Here is a 19788-nt window from a genome sequence, read left to right on the forward strand (position 1 = left end):
GGAAAGTTGGAAGCAGGATCCCTGGTTCTCTAGAACAGTGGAGGGTGAAGACGAGAGACCCTGTTCTCATAGAAACAGTGGGAAGGTTGTGGAGCAGGATCCCTGTTCTTCTAGAAACAGTGGAAGGTTGGAGCAGGATCCCTTTCTCAGAAAACAGTGGGAAGGTGAGAGGATCCCTGTTCTCTAGAAACAGTGGGAAGTGAAGCAGGATCCCTGTTTCTAGAAACAGTGGAAGGTGAAGCAGGGATCCTGTTCTCTAGAACAGTGGAAGGCTGAAGCAGGATCCCTGTTCTCTAGAAACAGGTTAGCAGGGACTCCTGTTCTCTAAAAACAGTGGGAAGGCTGGAAGCAGGATCCTGTTCTCTAGAAACAGTCGGAAGGTTGGAAGCAGGAATCCCTGTTCTCTAGAAACAGTGGGAAGGCTGGAAGCAGGATCCCTTTCTCAGAAAACATGAAGGCTGAAGCTCACCTTCCCACTGTTTCTAGAGAACAGGGATCCCTGCTTCACCTTCCCACTGTTTCTAGAGAACAGGGATCCCTGCTTCACCTTCCCACTGTTTCTAGAGAACAGGGATCCCTGCTTCACCTTCCCTGTTTCTAGAGAACAGGGATCCTGCTTCACCTTCCCACTGTTTCTAGAGAACAGGGATCCCTGCTTCACCTTCCCACTGTTTCTAGCATTAGTCTCTCTTCCTTTCATTTCCTTACTGTCTGAACAAAGTGACAAACCACCTAAAAAAAATATGTTTATAAAATATTAGCATACTTTAAATGTCATCCCCCCCAAAATCTCAGTGTCATCAAATGTTGTAATGTAATGTTCAAACCAACCACGTGACCATGTGAGTTTTATTTTCCTTCCTGGTCACAGGCCTAAGCCATGTCAAAATACGTAGAATTGCAGGAAATGATCTATAACAGAGTTAGATGTTCCTGATGGAGGACCCCCAGGTCCCTGTCTAGGGGTTGTGCCAGGGGGCAATGAAATTCAAATGCCAAACCTCACTCCAAGCTTTCTTCAATAGTTGGCAGCCCTGCGACAGTGCAGATCTGCCTGGGCAACAGCGTGTTATTATGCAGCAATATCGGAATGAAATCCTCCAAGAGTAAAGTAGCCTAGTAACTTAGATTCAGATAGCCTTTTATCATTGTATCGCTCTGTTCGTTCTAGTGTCGTTCAGGTTTTCAAAATGTTGTCCGTATTTCTGAAGTTTCAGGTTCAGTTTAGGCTACAGGTTATACCTTTGACACTCTGCCCCATTGACAGGTTAGAGATAGATTTGACACGTGTGTGTGTGTGTGTGTGTGTGTGTGTGTGTGTGTGTAGTGTGATGGAGGGGGACCAAATAACCACCCTGTCTACTCCTGTCATGGTTGTGGATGTTGACATCGTGAAGAGGAATGCTGAGAAAATGAGAGAACACTGGACCAAGTTGGGAGTCACACTTCGACCCCACATGAAGACACACAAGACCCTGTAAGACACACACACACACACACATTTACACACAAACCCAATAAGAGGCCTGAACTGTGTGTGTGTGTGTGTGTTGTGAGTGTGGTGATATAATGACAGGTGGGTCTAGGAGGTGTATCGTCGTGTCAACACTGGCAGAAGCCGGTTTCTATGCCGACCACGGATATGACGACATCCTGTATGCCTACTCTGTGCCCTTTGACAAGGTACACACCCTAACCCCTCCACACTCCACCCTAACCCCTCCACACTCCACCCTAACCCCTCCACNNNNACCCCTCCACACCCTAACCCCTCCACACTACACCCTAACCCCTCCACACTACACCCTAACTTCCATAGTGGAGGGTAAATGCTGTTAACACACCTTTATGAACCTACCTTTTGCTGAGAAATGCATTACAAGTTGTTACGTTACTTACTGCCAACGGCGACCAGCGTGTTGCCACTACCTCACTGCCTACACACTAACTGTACCGCTAGTTGCCTACGCTGTGCCCTACTCTGTGCCCTACTCTGTGCCCTTCGACTATGTATCCTACACCAGACCCTTAAACTGTGTACGTGTGTCCGAGCTAGAAACACAAGCATTCCGTTGCACCCGCAATAACATCTGCTAAACACGTGTGTGACAAATAAAATTTGATTTGTTTGTGTGTGTGTGTTTGTGTGTTTTGTGTGTGTGTGTGTGTGTGGTGTGTGTGTGTGTGTGTGTGTGTGTGTGTGTGTGTGTGTAAGGTTGAGCGCTGTGCGGTGCTGGCACAGCGTCTGTCTCTGTTCCAGGTGTTGTTGGACCACGGAGATGCTCTGGAGCAGCTGAGGAAGAGACCGCTGACAGACGGACGGGTGTGGCACGTCTGGCTCAAACTGGACTGTGACAACGGAAGAGGTGAGAGGGGGTTCTAGGATGTTCTAGAAAGCTATTATGGTGTTTTGAGAATGCTTCGCTGTTCTGTCCCTTCAGACCTGGGGCAAAAGTATGTCAAATATGTTATTGTTTGAAATATACTATATAAATAAAGTTTTATTTGATTTTGAAAGTGAGATACTTGAAAGTAATTGAGGTGCACTTGATTGGGCTTGGTGTTTACTATTCCATTGGTTAGAAATCAAGTGCACCTCAAAGTATTTGGACTATTTAACTCATGTACTTGACCCAGGGGCGCGTTCAGTAGGATGCAACGTTTTGAAACGTTCAGATAGCGTATTCCTATGTAGAACAAATATGCCTCTCTGACATGTTGAATAAGCAATCACGTCAGCTTCATTCATGGAATTTCTATACGCAACGTTCAACAACATTTGGCCACTGAACGTGGCTCTGGCTTGTGTTCAGTACAACAAAACGGTGTGCAACGTTGAATTAAATGAAAACGGTACCGAATTTCATGGTATCCAATTGTAAGTTAGTCTCGTCTCATCGCTGCAACTCCTGTACGGACTCGGGGGAGGCGAAGGTCGAGAGCCGTGCGTCCTCCGAAACACGACTAAGCCGCACTGCTTCTTGACACAATGCCCACTTAACCCAGAAACCAGCCGCACCAATGTGTTGGAGGAAACGCCGTACACCTGGCGACCGTTTCAGCGTGCACTGCGCCCGGCCCGCCACAGGAGTCGCTAGTTTTGCACTGTTGGTTAAGGGCCTGTAAGTAAGCATTTCACCTATTGTATTCGGCGCACGTGACAAATAAACTTTGATTTGATTTAGTGCGCGACGGGACAAGAACATCCCTGCCGGCCAAACCCTCCCCTAACCCGGACGACGCTGGACCAATTATGCGCCGCCCCATGGGTCTCTCGGTCGCGGCCGGCTGCGACAGAGCCTGGACTCAAACCCAGAATCTCTAGTGGCACTGCGATGCAGTGTCTTAGACCACTGTACCACTCGGGAGGCCCAGAGGACAGTTACCATATGGTGGGATTATAGTGGCCCAGAGGACAGTTACCATATGGTGGGATTATAGTGGCCCAGAGGACAGTTAACTATATGGGTGGGATTTATAGTGGCCAGAGGACAGTTACCTATATGTGGGATTATAGTGGCCCAGAGGACAGTTACTATATGGTGGGATTAATGGAGGCCTCAAGGGACAGTTACCATATGGTGGATTATAGTGGCCCAGAGGACAGTCATATGGTGGGATTATGGTGCCAGAGGACAGTTACCATATGGGGATATGGCCCAGAGGACAGTTTATATATGGTGGGATTATAGGTGGCCAGAAGGACAGTTACCATATGGTGGGATTATAGTGGCGCAGAAGGCCAGTTACCATATGTTGGGATTATGGTGGCCAAGAGACAGTTACATATGGTGGGATTATAGTGGCCCAGAGGAAGTTACCATATGGTGGGATTAGTGGCCAGAGGACAGTTACCATATGGTGGGATTATAGTGGCCCAGAGGACAGTTACTATATGGTGGGATTATAGGTGGCCCAGAGGACAGTTACTATATGGTGGGATTATAGTGGCCCAGAGGACAGTTACATATGGTGGGATTATGGAGGCCCAGAGGACAGTTACCATATGGTGGGATTATAGTGCCCAGAGGACAGTTACCATATGGTGGGATTAGGTGGCCCAGAGGACAGTTACCATATGGTGGGATATAAGTGGCCCAGAGGACAGTTATTATATGGTGGGATTATGGTGGCCCAGAAGACAGTTACCATAATGGTGGGATTATAGTGGCCCAGAGGACAGTTACCATATGTTGGGATTATGGTGGCCAGAGGACAGTTACCATATGGTGGATTATAGTGGCCCAGAGGACAGTTACCATATGGTGTACTGCGTGAGTGTTGTGATTTCAGTTGAACACACATATCGATCAGGTCACACTCTCATCACACCCACCAAAGGGGAGCAAATTTAACTTTAACTTCTCTAGGGTATGAGGGACGCTAGGTCCCACCTCGTCACAGCCAGTGAAACTGCAGGGTGCCAAATTCAAAACAGAAATCCCATCATTTAAATTCCTCAAACATTAAAGTATTTTACACATTTAAAGATACACTTGTTGTAAATCAGCCACAGTGTCCGATATAAAAAGGTTTTACGACGAAGCACACCAACACGATTATGTTAGGTCAGAGCCAAGTCACGACAAGACAGGCCATTTTTCCAGCCAAAGAGAGGAGTAACAAAAAGCAGAGGAAGATAAAATTAATCACTAACCTTTGATGATCTTCATCAGATGACACTCATAGGACTTCATGTTACACAATACATGTATGTTTTGTTCGGTAAAGTTCATATTTATATCCAAAAATCAGAGTTTAGGTGGGACGCTACTGTCTCACTTGGCCAAAAGCCAGAGAAAATGCAGAGCGCCAAATTCAAATAAATTACTATAAAAATCAAACTTTCATTAAATCACACATGAAAGATACCAAATTAAAGCTACACWGGTTGTGAATCCAGCCAACATGTCAGAATTCAAATAGGCTTTTCGGCGAAAGCAAACGATGCTATTATCTGAGGATAGCACCATAGTAAACAAAGAGAGAGAAGCATATTTCAACCCTGCAGGCGCGACACAAAACACAGAAATAAAAATATAATTCAAGCCTTACCTTTGACGAACTTCTGTTGTTAGCACTCCAATGTGACAAACATCACAAATGGTCCTTTTGTTCGATTAATTCCGTCGATATATATCCAAAATGTCCATTTATTTGGTGCGTTTGATCCAGAAAAACACCGGTTCCAACTTGTGAAACGTGACTACAAAATATCTCAAAGGTTACCTGTAAACTTTGCCAAAACATTTCAAACTACTTTTGTAATACAACTTTAGGTATTTTTTAACGTAAATAATCGATAACATTGAAGACGGGATGATCTGTGTTCAGTACAGGATTAAAACAAACTGTAGCTAGCTTTCTGGTCACGCGCCTCTAACAAACAGGACACTTCGAGTGACACTGGTTCAAGATGGCCGTACTTCTTCATTACACAAAGGAATAACCTCAACCAATTTCTAAAGACTGTTGGCATCCAGAGGAAGCGGTAGGAACTGCAAGAAGGTCCCTTCGAAATCTGGATTCCCAATGAAAAGAGTGACCTCAAAAACAAAAGAAAATCTGAATGGTTTGTCCTCAGGGTTTCGCCTGCTAAATAGGTTCTGTTATACTCACAAACATGATTCAAACAGTTTTAGAAATTTTAGAGTGTTTTCTATCCAAATCTACTAATAATATGCATATCTTATCTTCTGGGGATGAGTAGGTGTCAGTTCAATTTGGGCATGCTTTTCATCCAGAATTCCGAATGCTGCCCCCTACTCTAGAGAAGTTAAAGGGGGTTGAAGAACGATGCGCACCGTTTTGGGGAAACGCGTCGTTCAGTACAAACTGTAACGTAGCAAACGTTGAAGTGAACTGAACATACCGGGGTTTTGTTTTGTAGCGGGTGTTCTGCACTCGGAGCCAGAGGCACTGAGATTGGCCCAGGCCATCTCTGAGTCAGAGGGGGTGGAGCTGACGGGGGTGTATGCCCACTGTGGGAACACCTATGGCTGCAGAGGGGCGGAGCAAATACACGCTGTTGCCCATGAAACAACCACCCTCGTACTGCAGTTCATGGAGAAGTAAGAACGCACACACAGACACACAAAGACACACACACACACACAGACACACACAAAGACACACACAAAGACACACACAAAGACACACACAAAGACACACGTGTCTCTCTCTCTCTCTCTCCAGACTGAAGGCTGTGGGAATCAGCTGTAAGTCCAGTATAGGCTCCACCCCCTCCTGCAGCCAGCCAATCAGTGACATGGCCAAGCTCAGCGAGGTGCATCCTGGGAACTACGTCTTCTTCGGTCAGTATGTGTGTGACCTCTACAGATCTATAGTAGTAGAAAGCAGTGTTGTTTTCTGATTGGCTGCTGTGCTTTCTGTAGACGTGCAGCAGTCTGTGATTGGTTCGTGTGGTCTGGAGGACGTGGCTGTCAGGGTTCTGAGCAGGGTTATAGGTCACTCTCCTCACAGAAACCAGCTGCTCCTCGACTGTGGCTGGTCCGCTCTCAGGTACAAAAGCTGTATTAAATACAGTCATAGTACTGTTATTATTAAACTCAGCAAAAAAATAAACATCCTCTCACTGTCAACCGCGTTTATTTTCAGCAAACGTAACACGCTCATTCCTTCAACGATAAACGAGAATCTGACCATCATCCCTGGTGAGACAAAACTGTGACTTGTCAGTGAAGAGCACTTTTTGCCAGTTCTGTCTGGTCCACGGACATTGCAATTTAATGTCTGCAGTCCTCATGCCTCCTTGTAGCATGCCTAAGGCACGTTCACGCAGGTGAGCAGGGACCCTGGGCATCTTTTTTTGTGTGTTTTTCAGAGTCAGTAGAAAGGCCTCTTTAGTGTCCTAAGTTTTCATAACTGTGACCTTAATAGCCTACCGTCAGTAAGCTGTTAGTGTCTTCACGACCGTTCCGCAGGTGGGTCATTGAACAAGCATGGGGAAACAGTGTTTAAACCCTTTACAATAAAGATCTGTGAAGTTATTTGGATTTTTACGAATTATCTTTGAAAGACAGGGTCCTGAAAAAGGGACTTTTTCTTTTTTTGCTGAGTTTATATTAGTGTCATACTACTGTTATTACTGTAATACTACTGTTATTACTATTACTGTAATACTACTGTTATTGTTACTACTGTTATTACTATTATTACTGTAATACTGTTATTGTTACTATTGTCATAGTACTGTTATTATTATCACATATCACTTTCAGTCTCGATGGGGCTGGGAAACTGCCCACTGGATACGCTGTCATAGAGGGACATCCTGACCTCAGGTACTTACACAATATACTACTACTGATAGAGGGACATCCTGACCTCATGTACTACTACAGATATTACTACTACTGATAGAGAGGGACATCCTGACCTCATGTACTACTACAATACTACTATGGTAATACTACGACTGTTATAGAGGGACATCCTGACCTACTACAATATTACTACTGTACTGCTACTCCTATACTACTGCAGTACCACTAGTCTGACCCCTGTCCTCCCTGTCTCTGTCCGTCCCCTTGCAGGTTGTTGTCTATGACCCAGGAGCATGGCAGAGTGGAGCCTCTCTCAGGACAGCTGGACTACAGCAGATACCCCCTGGGAACACTACTGACTATTATACCTTACCATGTGAGTACTCATCCCTTACTCATCTCCTATTCAGTCATCCCCTACCGTATTAGTACTCATCCCTTACTCCTCCCCTATTCAGTCATCCCCTACCCACTGTCATCCCCTACCCACTGTCATCCCCTACCCACATTAGTAACTCTAAGTTGTCATTGTAGACTATTTGTGCTGCATGTCAGGACTAATATAGGTGTGTTCATCCAGGCTTGTGCGACAGCCATGATGCATTCTGTGTACTACGTCCACTCTGGAGGTCGGCTGGTGGGAAAGTGGACACCCACACGCGGCTGGTGATCAAAGGAGCATCATGGGAAATGTAGTATGGTGTGCGTCCGTGGATGTGTAGTCCTGACAGAGTGAGATCAGCCTGAGCAAAGAGCTGCACAGAATCACTGATTTACTAATCACCTTGCAGCTCAAACTACTCATTATGTGATGTTGGAAAATGTCCTTCCTATTCTTTCCTGATGTCATCGTTTGTATTGTTGTCCGTCCTGCATTGGGGCTGTATTATACAGCTGCCACTGACACTAAACCATGTTTTACACTAATAAATGAACCACTTACCTTAAGTCTTTGTTGTATTCTCCCAAACTGGATGGTCATTGTTAGTAATATGATGTCGACCAGACAGTAATAGCAAATATACTTATAATAACTAAACGTATACACTGAGTGTACAAAACGTCAGGAACACCTGCTCTTTCCATGACAGACTGACCAGGTGAAAGCTATGGTCCCTTATTGATGTCACTTGTTAAATCCAATTCAATCAGTGTAGATGAAGGGGAGGAAACAGGGTAAAGAAGGATGTTTAAGCCTTGAGACCATTGAAACATGATTGTGTATGTGTGCCATTCAGAGGGATGACTGGCAAAACAAAAGATTGAAGTGCCTTTGAACCACAGGAGGCTGGTGAGGGGAGGACGCCTCAAATGGCTGGAACGGCGCAAATGGAATGATGCCATTACCACGAGCCCGTCCTCCCCAATTAAGGTGCCACCAACCTCCTGTGCTTTGAACGTGGTACGGTAGTAAGTTCTAGATGTACCGGTTTGAGTCAAGAACTGCAACGCTGCTGGGTTTTTCACACTCAACAGTTTCCTGTGTATCAAGAACGGTCAACCGCCCAAAGGACATCCAGCCAACTTGACACAACTGGGAGAAGCATTGGAGTCAACATGGACCAGCATCCCTGTGGAGTCAACATGGACCAGCATCCCTGTGGAGTCAACATGGGCCAGCATCCCTGTGGAGTCAACATGGACCAGCATCCCTGTGGAACGCTTTCAACACCTTGTAGAGTCCATGTCCCGACGAATGGAGGCTGTTCTGAGGGTAAAGGGGGGTGAAACTCAATATCAGGAAGGTGTTCTTAATGTTTTGTACACTCCGTGTAGGTTTTCCCCTAATTTGTTATGTGGTTTTAGTGCTAGAGGCATCACTACAGACACCCTGGTTCGATTCCAGGCTGTATCACAACCGGCCGTGATTGGGAGTCCCATAGGGCGGCGCACAATTGGCCCAGCATCGTCCGGGTTTGGCCGGTGTAGGCCGTCATTGTGAATATGAATTTGTTCTTAACTGACTAGCCTAGTTAAATACAGGTTCAATTTAAATAAATAAAAATAGATTAATTCATTTGGTATTCAGTCTGCATGTTCTTGGTTGGTCCGCCGTGATTGACAGAGTCGAAAGCCTTGGCCAGGTCGATGAAGACGGCTGCACAGAACTGTCTTTTATCGATGGCGGTTATGATATCGTTTAGGACCTTGAGCGTGGCTGAGGTGCACCCATGACCAGCTCTGAAACCGGATTGCACAGCGGAGAAGGTACGGTGGGATTCGAAATGGTCAGTGATCTGTTTGTTAACTTGGCTTTCGAAGACCTTAGAAAGGCAGGGTACGATAGATATAGGTCTGTAACAGTTTGGGTCTAGAGTGTCTCCCCCTTTGAAGAGGAGGATGACCACGGCAGCTTTCCAATCTTTAAGGATGTCAGAAAGAGAGGTTGAACAGACTAGTAATAGGGGTGGCAACAATGGCGGCGGATAACTTTAGAAACAGAGGGGCCAGGTAAGATAATAGTACCAATGTAAGAGTACATGGCCATTAAAGCCAGATCGTTCTTCAAGACGTCCAAATAATAATCACAGTGGTTGTAGAGGATGCAACAGGTCAGCACCTCAGGAGTAACTGTCAGTTGGCTTTTCATAGCCGATCATTCAGATACGGTAGAGAGGGAGGGAGATGGTTGAAAACAGCAGGTCCAGGACAAGGCAGCACATCTGGTGAACAGGTCCAAGAGCCAGAAACTGGATCAGCAAATCTAAGGTACTCCTTAAATATAAAGTTGACTTTGACGAAAATTTAAACTTGTCAGTTTCATGGAAGTTGGAGTAACAACGTTCAGACATTGGCTCCAATCTAGATTGTGCCTTTAGATGTCGAGAAATTAACTAAAAGAAGATTTTTTCCCCCCACTAATCTCATTGACTTCCGAAACCCCAAACCTGGTCCGTTGGCTCCGTTTCACAAAGAGTTCCTGGAAGTCTCACGTTGTTGTGCCTCTGGGTTGAGAAACTCTGTGGTCTGTCTCATAGAAATCAGGTGATGTGCTGAAGCTGTAAAACCAGCACGTCTCTTTCTATTCCCTGCCAGCATGTATCCAGTCTGCCTTTTCACCAACTGCTGTGTCAATAAAGATACTGAAATGCAAAACTTTTTTTTTTACTGAATGTGAAGAGTTGACAATACAGACAACAGTGCTACATATTTTCAATAAGACAAAACAAAAGTCATCAAAAACACAAATGTGTACATCCTCTGCACTGGAAAGGTCAAAGGTCAAAGCAACACAGTGGACTTTGGCCTAAAGAGCAGATGCCGCCACCTACACAGTGTTTTTTAACCCACACTGGGCCCTCCGGTAATTAGTGAACACCAACGTGATCAGGGCCCGTATTCTTAAAGCGTCTCAGAGTGCTGATCTAGGATCAGGTCGTCCCTGTAATCATTATGCCCTAAAAGGAAAAACAACCCTTTATCAACGAGGCCCAGTTATCTGAGCCTTTATCAACGAGGCCCAGTTATCTGAGCCTTTATCAACGAGGCCCAGTTATCTGAGCCTTTAATCAACGAGAGCCCACAGTATTTTAATTCTGAGCCTATCTATACACACGCAGGCCAGATCAGTTTTATCTTTAAGAGCTTTAATCAACGAGAGCGCCCAGTTATCTGAGCCTTTAATCGATAGGCCACTGTTCTCTGACCCGATGAGGCCCAGTGTCTCTTTGGGTTGAAGTAGAAGACGGACATGATGTCTCCTCACTCTACTTCTTTCTCCAGGAAGTCAGTCAGCGTCTTGGTGTCCACAGCAACCAGCGGTACTCCACCCCATCAGCACCCTGAGGGATCATGGGAAAATTAGTCCATTTCAGTTTGTAGCATGTGTGTGTGTGTGTGTGTGTGCGTGTGTGTGCGTGCGTGTCACTTGCGTGTGCGGATGAGTTTGTGGTCTCTGAACTCTGTGAGCTGGGTCGCAGGGTGAGGTCAGAGTTCACCAGGAAGGCCTCCCGACAACGCTGGTAGAAGTCCTGAATGACAAGCCTACACACACATACATGTTAAAACAACCACTGTGAAAGGTTTTTGGGAGGGGGTTGTGTGTGTGTACCTGTGTATGAAGGGTGTAGTAGGGGGTTGTGTGTGTGTACCTGTGTATGAAGGTTGTAGGAGGGGTAGTGTGTGTGTGTGTGTGTGTGTGTTGTGGTGTGTGTTGTGTTGTTGTGTGTGTGTGGTGTGTGTGTGTGGTGTGTTACCTGTGTACCTGTGTATGAAGGGTTGTCCTTGTTCTCCAGTTGGAACTCCACCAGCAGTTTAAAGATGCCCCTGTAGACCAATCACACACCACCATTACACAACCAAATCAAACTTATCCAAACATTCCAATGCAGAAAAACATACGCAGCGAATACCTGGCGTTAGCGTAAGTGTTAGCTGTAGCCGTGTGTACAGTGCGTAGCCGTAAGGTCGTTAGCTGTACGAACGAGTGTGTACCTGGCGTTAGCAGTAAGGTGTTAGCTGTAGCGTGGTGTCACTGGCGTTAGCAGTAAGGTGTTAGCTGTAGTGCGTGTACCTGGCGTTAGCCGTAAGGTGTTAGCTGTAGCGTGTGTACGGGCGTCAGCCGTGGGTGTTAGCTGTAGCGTGTGTACTCGGCGTCAGCCGTAAGGTGTTAGCTGTAGTGTGTGTACCTGTTAGCCGAAGGTGTTAGCTGTAAGGTGTTAGCTGTAGTGTGTGTACCTGGCGTCAGCCGTAAGGTGTTAGCTGTAGTGTGTGTACCTGGCGTCAGCCGTAAGGTGTTAGCTTGTAGCGTGTGTACCTGGCGTCAGCCGTAAGGTGTTAGCTGTAGCGTGTGTACCTGGCGTCAGCCGTAAGGTGTTAGCTGTAGCGTGTGTACCTGGCGTCAGCCGTAAGGTGTTAGCTGTAGCGTGTGTACCTGGCGTTAGCCGTAAGGTGTTAGCTGTAGTGTGTGTACCTGGCGTTAGCCGTAAGGTGTTAGCTGTAGCGTGTGTACCTGGCGTCAGCCGTAAGGTGTTAGCTGTAGCGTGTGTACCTGGCGTTAGCCGTAAGGTGTTAGCTGTATGTGTGTACCTGGCGTTAGCCGTAAGGTGTTAGCTGTAGCGTGTGTACCTGGCGTTAGCCGTAAGGTGTTAGCTGTAGCGTGTGTACCTGGCGTTAGCCGTAAGGTGTTAGCTGTAAGCGTGTGTTAGCCTGGCGTTAGCCGTAAGGTGTTAGCTGTAGTGTGTGTACCTGGCGTTAGCCGTAAGGTGTTAGCTGTAGCGTGTGTACCTGGCGTTAGCCGTAAGGTGTTAGCTGTAGCGTGTGTACCTGGCGTTAGCCGTAGGTGTTAGCTGTAGGGTGTGTACCTGGCGTCAGCCGTAAGGTGTTAGCTGTAGTGTGTGTACCTGGCGTCAGCCGTAAGGTGTTAGCTGTAGCGTGTGTACCTGGCGTTAGCCGTAAGGTGTTAGCTGTAGCGTGTGTACCTGGCGTCAGCCGTAAGGTGTTAGCTGTAGCTGTGTGTACCTGGCGTTAGCCGTAAGGTGTTAGCTGTAGTGTGTGTACCTGGCGTTAGCCGTAAGGTGTTAGCTGTAGCGTGTGTACCTGGCGTCAGCCGTAAGGTGTTAGCTGTAGCGTGTGTACCTGGCGTCAGCCGTAAGGTGTTAGCTGTAGGTGTGTACTTGGCGTCAGCCGTAAGTGTTTAGCTGTAGCGTGTGTACCTGGCGTTAGCCGTAAGGTGTTAGCTGTAGTGTGTGTACCTGGCGTTAGCCGTAAGGTGTTAGCTGTAGCGTGTGTACCTGGCGTCAGCCGTAAGGTGTTAGCTGTAGTGTGTGTACCTGGCGTCAGCCGTAAGGTGTTAGCTGTAGCGTGTGTACCTGGCGTTAGCCGTAAGGTGTTAGCTGTAGCGTGTGTACCTGGGTCAGCCGTAAGGTGTTAGCTTGTAGTGTGTGTACCTGGCGTCAGCCGTAAGGTGTTAGCTGTAGCGTGTGTACCTGGCGTTAGCCGTAAGGTGTTAGCTGTAGCGTGTGTACTGGCGTCGCCGTAAGGTGTTAGCTGTAGCGTGTGTACCTGGCGTTAGCCGTAAGGTGTTAGCTGTAGTGTGTGTACCTGGCGTTAGCCGTAAGGTGTTAGCTGTAGTGTGTGTACCTGGCGTCGCCGTAAGTGTTTAGCTGTAGTGTGTGTACCTGGCGTCAGCCGTAAGGTGTTAGCTGTAGTGGTGTGTACCTGCGTTAGCCGTAAGGTGTTAGCTGTAGTGTGTGTACCTGGCGTTAGCCGTAAGGTGTTAGCTGTAGTGTGTGTACCTGGCGTTAGCCGTAAGGTGTTAGCTGTAGTGTGTGTACCTGGCGTTAGCCGTAAGGTGTTAGCTGTAGTGTGTGTACCTGGCGTTAGCCGTAAGGTGTTAGCTGTAGTGTGTGTACCTGGCGTCGCCGTAAGGTGTTAGCTGTAGTGTGTGTACCTGGCGTCAGCCGTAAGGTGTTAGCTGTAGTGTGTGTACCTGGCGTCAGCCGTAAGGTGTTAGCTGTAGCGTGTGTACCTGGCGTCAGCCGTAAGGTGTTAGCTGTAGTGTGTGTACCTGGCGTCAGCCGTAAGGTGTTAGCTGTAGTGTGTGTACCTGGCGTCAGCCGTAAGGTGTTAGCTGTAGCGTGTGTACCTGGCGTTAGCCGTAAGGTGTTAGCTGTAGCGTGTGTACCTGGCGTCAGCCGTAAGGTGTTAGCTGTAGTGTGTGTACCTGGCGTCAGCCGTAAGTGTTAGCTGTAGCTGTGTACCTGGCGTCAGCCGTAAGGTGTTAGCTGTAGCGTGTGTACCTGGCGTCAGCCGTAAGGTGTTAGCTGTAGCGTGTGTACCTGGCGTCAGCCGTAAGGTGTTAGCTGTAGCGTGTGTACCTGGCGTTAGCCGTAAGGTGTTAGCTGTAGTGTGGTGACCTGGCGTCAGCCGTAAGGTGTTAGCTGTAGTGTGTGTATGGCGTCAGCCGAAGTGTTAGCTGTAGTGTGTGTACCTGGCGTAGCCGTAAGGTGTTAGCTGTAGTGTGTGTACCTGGCGTTAGCCGTAAGGTGTTAGCTGTAGTGTGTGTACCTGGCGTCAGCCGTAAGGTGTTAGCTGTAGTGTGTGTACCTGGCGTTAGCCGTAAGGTGTTAGCTGTAGTGTGTGTACCTGGCGTTAGCCGTAAGGTGTTAGCTGTAGTGTGTGTACCTGGCGTAGCCGTAAGGTGTTAGCTGTAGTGTGTGTACCTGGCGTTAGCCGTAAGGTGTAGCTGTAGCGTGTGTACCTGGCGTTAGCCGTAAGGTGTTAGCTGTAGGTGGTGTACCTGGCGTAGCCGTAAGGTGTTAGCTGTAGGTGTGTACCTGGCGTTAGCCGTAAGGTGTTAGCTGTAGGTGTGTACCTGGCGTCAGCCGTAAGGTGTTAGCTGTAGCGTGTGTACCTGGCGTCAGCCGTAAGGTGTTAGCTGTAGCGTGTGTACCTGGCGTAGCCGTAAGGTGTTAGCTGTAGCGTGTGTACCTGGCGTTAGCCGTAAGGTGTTAGCTGTAGCGTGTGTACCTGGCGTTAGCCGTAAGGTGTTAGCTGTAGCGTGTGTACCTGGCGTTAGCCGTAAGGTGTTAGCTGTAGCGTGTGTACCTGGCGTTACGCCGTAAGGTGGTTAGTGTAGTGTGTGACCTGGCGTTAGCCGTAAGGTGTTAGCTGTAGCGTGTGTACCTGGCGTTAGCCGTAAGGTGTTAGCTGTAGTGTGTGTACCTGGCGTTGCCGTACAGGTGTTAGCTGTTAGTGTGTGTACCTGGCGTTAGCCGTAAGGTGTTGCTGTAGTGTGTGTACCTGGCGTTAGCCGTAAGGTGTTAGGCTGTAGTGTGTTAGCTGTAGTGTGTGTACCTGGCGTCAGCCGTAAGGTGTTAGCTGTAGCGTGTTGTGTAACCTGGCGTCAGCCGTAAGGTGTTAGCTGTAGCGTGTGTACCTGGCGCAGCCGTAAGGTGTTAGCTGTAGTTGTGGTACCTGGCGTCAGCCGTAAGGTGTTAGCTGTAGTGTGTGTAGCCTGGCGTTAGCCGCAAGGTGTTCCAACTCGTTGCGAAGGTGACTGCTGGTCCAGCGTGTGAGTTACTGGTATGCTGTCGTGGTTGTACTGTGCGCTATGGTGCCTGGTAGCTAGGTGTTGAGCTGTAGCGTGTGTACCTGGCGGTCAGCCGTAAGGTTTGTTAAGCGTGTGACGCGTGTAGTAGCTGCTGCGCCTTAGCCCGTAGCCTAGGTGTTAGCTTGTAGCGTGTGTACGCGCGTTACGTCAGCGTGTTAAGCCGTAGGTGTTATGGCGTAGCTAAGTGCGTAGCGTGTGTACTGCGTAGCCGTAAGGTGTTCTGTACGTTGACCTGGCCGTTAGCGTAAGGTGTTTAGCTTGTAGTGTGTGTACTGGCGTTAGCCGTAAGGTGTTAGCTTGGTAGCGTGTGTACTGGCGTTAGCCGTAAGGTGTTAGCTGTAGTGTGTTACCTGGCGTTAGCCGTAAGGTGTTAGCTGTAGTGTGTGTACCTGGCGTTAGCCGATAAGGTGTTAGCTGTAGTGTGTGTACCTGGCGTTCCAGCCGTAAGGTGTTAGCTGTAAGGTGTTAGCTGTAGTGTGTACCTGGCGTTAGCTGTAAGGTGTTAGCTGTAGTGTGTGTACCTGGGCATTAGCGTAAGGTGTTAGCTGTAGTGTGTGTACCTGGCGTTGCTGTAAGTTGCTTAGCCTGTATGTGTGTGTAGCGCTGGCGTTAGGCCGTAAGGCGTTATGCTGTAGTGTGTGGTACCTGCGTCTGTCACGCGCTGTTAGCGTGTTAGCTGGTGTACCTGGCGTTAGCCGTAAGGTGTATAGCTGTAGTGTGTGTACCTGGCGTTAGCCGTAAGGTTTTAGCTGTAGTGTGTGTACCTGGCGTCAGCCGTAAGGTGTTAGCTGTAGTGTGTGTACCTGGCGTCAGCCGTAAGGTGTTAGCCTGTAAGGTGTTAGCTGTAGTGCGTGTACCTGGCGTTAGCCGTAAGGTGTTTGCTGTAGTGTGTGTACCTGGCGTCAGCCGAAGGTGTTAGCTGTAGTGTGTGTACCTGGCGTTAGCCGTAAGGTGTTAGCTGTAGTGTGTGTACCTGGCGTCAGCCGTAAGGTGTTAGCTGTAGTGTGTGTACTGGCGTCAGCCGTAAGGTGTTAGCTGTAAGGTGTTAGCTGTATGTGCGTGTACCTGGCGTTAGCCGTAAGGTGTTAGCTGTAGTGTGTGTACCTGGCGTTAGCCGTAAGGTTTAGCTGATAGTGTGTACCTGGCGTTAGCCGTAAGGTGTAGCTGTAGTGTGTGTACCTGGCGTCAGCCGTTAAGGTGTTAGCTGTAGTGTTGTGTACCTGGCTGCCGTAAGGTGTTAGCTGTAGGTGTGTTTAGCTGTATTGTGTTGTGTACCTGGCGTTAGCTGTAAGGTGTTAGCTGTAGTGTGTGTACCTGGCGTTAGCCGTAGGTGTTAGCTGTAGTGTGTGTACCTGGCGTTAGCTGTAAGGTGTTAGCTGTAGTGTGTGTACCTGGCGTTAGCCGTAAGTGTTTGCTGTAGTGCGTGTACCTGGCGTTAGCCGTAAGGTGTTAGCTGTAGTGTGTGTACCTGGCGTCAAGCCGTAAGGTGTTAGCGTTAGTGTGTGTACCTGGCGTTAGCCGTAAGGCTGCGTAGGACGTGTTGTCAAGGAGGAGAGGGCGAGGGCTCCCAGTCTGTTGAACTAGTAGAGAGTTCTCATAGGACGTCTCTTCCACATATCGCTGGAAACACACGCACTCCCACCACAACCAGTTAAACCGACTCAGTTTACACTGGTCCCACACTGCAGGGAGACACACACACACACACCTTCATAAACAGTACATCTGCGGTAAGACCAAGTAATACAGGACAAATAGACAAACTGTACCGTACCGAGCGGTGCGTTAATGTGGTCGATGGAGGCGACAAGGTGCAGGTTGGGTAGTGAGGCCAGTTGGCCCAGTGCATTCTGGGTCTTCTCTCCGCGGAGCATGGGACCGTCAATATTGTGGATCAACAGATACACATGGAGGTCCGGCTCTGATGAGACACACACAGGTCAAAGTTCACACACACACACACACACTGGTCCGTGTATGTTACGGGTCAAGGTCACACAGTGGCTTGCGAAAGTATTCACCCCCCTTGGCATTTTCCCTATTTTGTTGCCTTACAACCTGGAATTAAAATAGATTTTTTTAGGGGGGGGTTGTATCATTTGATTTACACAACATGCTTACCACTTTGAAGTTTTATTGTGAAACAAACAAGACAAAACAACAGAAAACTTGAGCGTGCATAACTATTCACCCCCCCAAAGTCAATACTTTGTAGAGCCACCTTAACCTTAGGGTTATTGTCCTGCTGGAAGGTGAACCTCCGTCCCAGTCTCAAATCTCTGGAAGACAAACAGGTTTCCCTCAAGAATTTCCCTGTATTTAGCGCCAACCATCATTCCGTCAATTCTGACCAGTTTCCCAGCCCCTGCCGATGAAAAACATCCCCACAGCATGATGCTGCCACCACCATGCTTCACTGTGGGGATGGCGTTCTCGGGGTGATGAGAGGTGTTGGGTTTGCGCCAGACATAGCGTTTTCTTTGATGACCAAAAAGCTACATTTTAGTTTAGTCTCATCTGACCAGAGTACCTTCTTCCATATGTTTGGGGAGTCTACTAAGTGCCTTTCGGCAAAAACCAAACATGTTTGCTTATTTTTTCTTTAAGCAATTGCTTTTTTTCTGGACACTCTTCTGTAAAACCCAGCTCTGTGGAGTGTACGGCTTAAAGTGGTCCTATGGACAGATGCTCCAATCTCCACTGTGGAATTAGCAGCTCTTTCAGGGTTATCTTTGGTCTCTTTGTTGCCCCTATGATTAATGTCCTCCTTGCCTGGTCCATGAGTTTTGATGGGCGACCCTCTCTTGGCAGGTTTGTTGTGGTGCCATATTATTTTTTTTTTAATAATGGATTTAATGGTGCTCCGTGGGATGTTCAAATTTTCTGATATTTTTTTATAACCCAACCCTGATCTGTACTTCTCCACAACTTTGTCCCTGACCTGTTTGGAGAGCTCCTTGGTCTTCATGGTGCTGCTTGCTTGGTGGTACCCCTTGCTTAGTGGTGTTGCAGACTCTGGGGTCTTTCAGAGCAGGTGAATATATACTGAGATCATGTGACAGATCACGTGACACTTAGATTGCACACAGGTGGAATTTATTTAACTAATTATGTGACTTCTGAAGGTAGTTGGTTGCATCAGATCTTATTTAGGGGCTTCATAGCAAAGCGGGTGAATACATATGCACGTATCACTTTTCTGTTTTTATAAATTTTTTAAACAAGTTATTTTTTTCATTTCACTTCACCAATTTGGACTTTTGTGTATGTCCATTGCATGAAATCCAAATAAAAATCAATTTAAAATGACAGGTTGTAATGCAATAAAATTGGAAAAACGCCAAGGGGGATGAGTACTTTTGCAAGGCACTTTTCACTCCCTTAACCAACAACCAGCATATCTTTTTTTTTTAAGTACAATAAGTAAGACATTTTTCCCCCCCAAAATTAAATAAACTAAAGTAAAAAAAATTAACAAAATGAAATAACTATAATGACCATATAAAACAGGGGTTACCGTTAACCAAGTCAATATCAAGAAGCCTTTTGGACCTAGAGTTGACGCTCCTGTACCCCTTGCCATGCGGCAGCAGAGAGAACAGTCTATTACTGCGGTGGCTCGAACCTTTGACAGTTTTTAGGGCCTTCCTCTGACACCGCCTGGTATAGAGGTCCTGGATGGCAGGAAGCTTGGCCCCAGTGATGCACTGGGCCGTATGCACTACCCTCCGTAGTGCCTTGCGGTCGGAGGCCGAGCAGTTACCATACCAGGCGGTGATGCAACCAGTCAGGATGCTCTCAATGGTGCAGCTGTAGAACTCTCTGAGGATCTGAGGACCCATGCCAACTCGTTTCAGTCTCCTGAGGGGTAATAGGCGTTCTACACAACTGTCTTGGTGTGTTTGGTCCATGATAGTTTGTAGATGATGTGGACACCAAGGAACTTGAAACTTCCTGTAGTCCACGATCACTTCTTTTGTCTTGCTCACATTGAGGGAGAGGTTGTTGTCCTGGCATCACAATGTCAGGTCTTAAAGCTGTCTCATTGCTGTCGGTGAGTCGTGCGAGGCCACAGAGTCGTGGGTGAACAGTGAGTACAGGAAGGGACTAAAAACAGAGCCGTGAGGGGCCCCAGTGTTGAGGATCAGCATGGCAGATGTTTAGTTGCCTACCCATAACACCTGGGGATGGCATTCATAATGTTTTGTCTACTCAGTGTATATTTAGTCTAGTTACATTAACAGTAAACACATGGAGATCCAGAAAATCAAAACACAGCCTACATTCTACAGCCTACAGCCCACTACAGTGAGATACAATCTACAGCCCACAGCCTACTACAGTGAGATGCATCCTACTACAGTGAGATACAGCCTACTACAGTGAGATACAGCCTACTACAGTGAGATGCAGCCTACTACAGTGAGATGCAGCCTACTACAGTGAGAT

General features: G+C 47.5%; 1 protein-coding gene and 1 non-coding gene across 3 annotated transcripts in view; one reads left to right on the plus strand and one right to left on the minus strand.

Annotated features, from left to right (window-relative positions):
• Positions 1 to 8234, plus strand: part of zgc:162816 (D-serine dehydratase) — a 10840-nt gene extending 2606 nt beyond the window's left edge. For both annotated transcript variants that reach the window (XM_070440155.1, XM_024140753.2), the window contains exons 2-10: positions 1328 to 1477; positions 1554 to 1683; positions 2216 to 2366; positions 5891 to 6071; positions 6196 to 6314; positions 6396 to 6522; positions 7242 to 7304; positions 7557 to 7662; positions 7867 to 8234. In XM_070440155.1, the coding sequence (XP_070296256.1) occupies positions 1332 to 1477; positions 1554 to 1683; positions 2216 to 2366; positions 5891 to 6071; positions 6196 to 6314; positions 6396 to 6522; positions 7242 to 7304; positions 7557 to 7662; positions 7867 to 7956 (1113 nt within the window). In that variant the 5' untranslated portion in view covers positions 1328 to 1331 and the 3' untranslated portion in view covers positions 7957 to 8234. The remainder of the gene's footprint in view (positions 1 to 1327; positions 1478 to 1553; positions 1684 to 2215; positions 2367 to 5890; positions 6072 to 6195; positions 6315 to 6395; positions 6523 to 7241; positions 7305 to 7556; positions 7663 to 7866) is intronic.
• A 3245-nt stretch (positions 8235 to 11479) lies between these two features.
• LOC112073466 (uncharacterized) lies at positions 11480 to 17279 on the minus strand. The gene is made up of 3 exons (XR_011476557.1): positions 17114 to 17279; positions 16848 to 17021; positions 11480 to 11552 (listed from the first exon to the last, which is right to left on the minus strand). It is a non-coding gene; the product is annotated as an uncharacterized protein (transcript).
• Positions 17280 to 19788: the final 2509 nt, after the last annotated feature.

The sequence above is a fragment of the Salvelinus sp. IW2-2015 genome, unplaced genomic scaffold (assembly GCF_002910315.2).
Source record: "Salvelinus sp. IW2-2015 unplaced genomic scaffold, ASM291031v2 Un_scaffold2269, whole genome shotgun sequence".
NCBI classification, from domain to species: Eukaryota; Metazoa; Chordata; class Actinopteri; order Salmoniformes; family Salmonidae; genus Salvelinus; species Salvelinus sp. IW2-2015.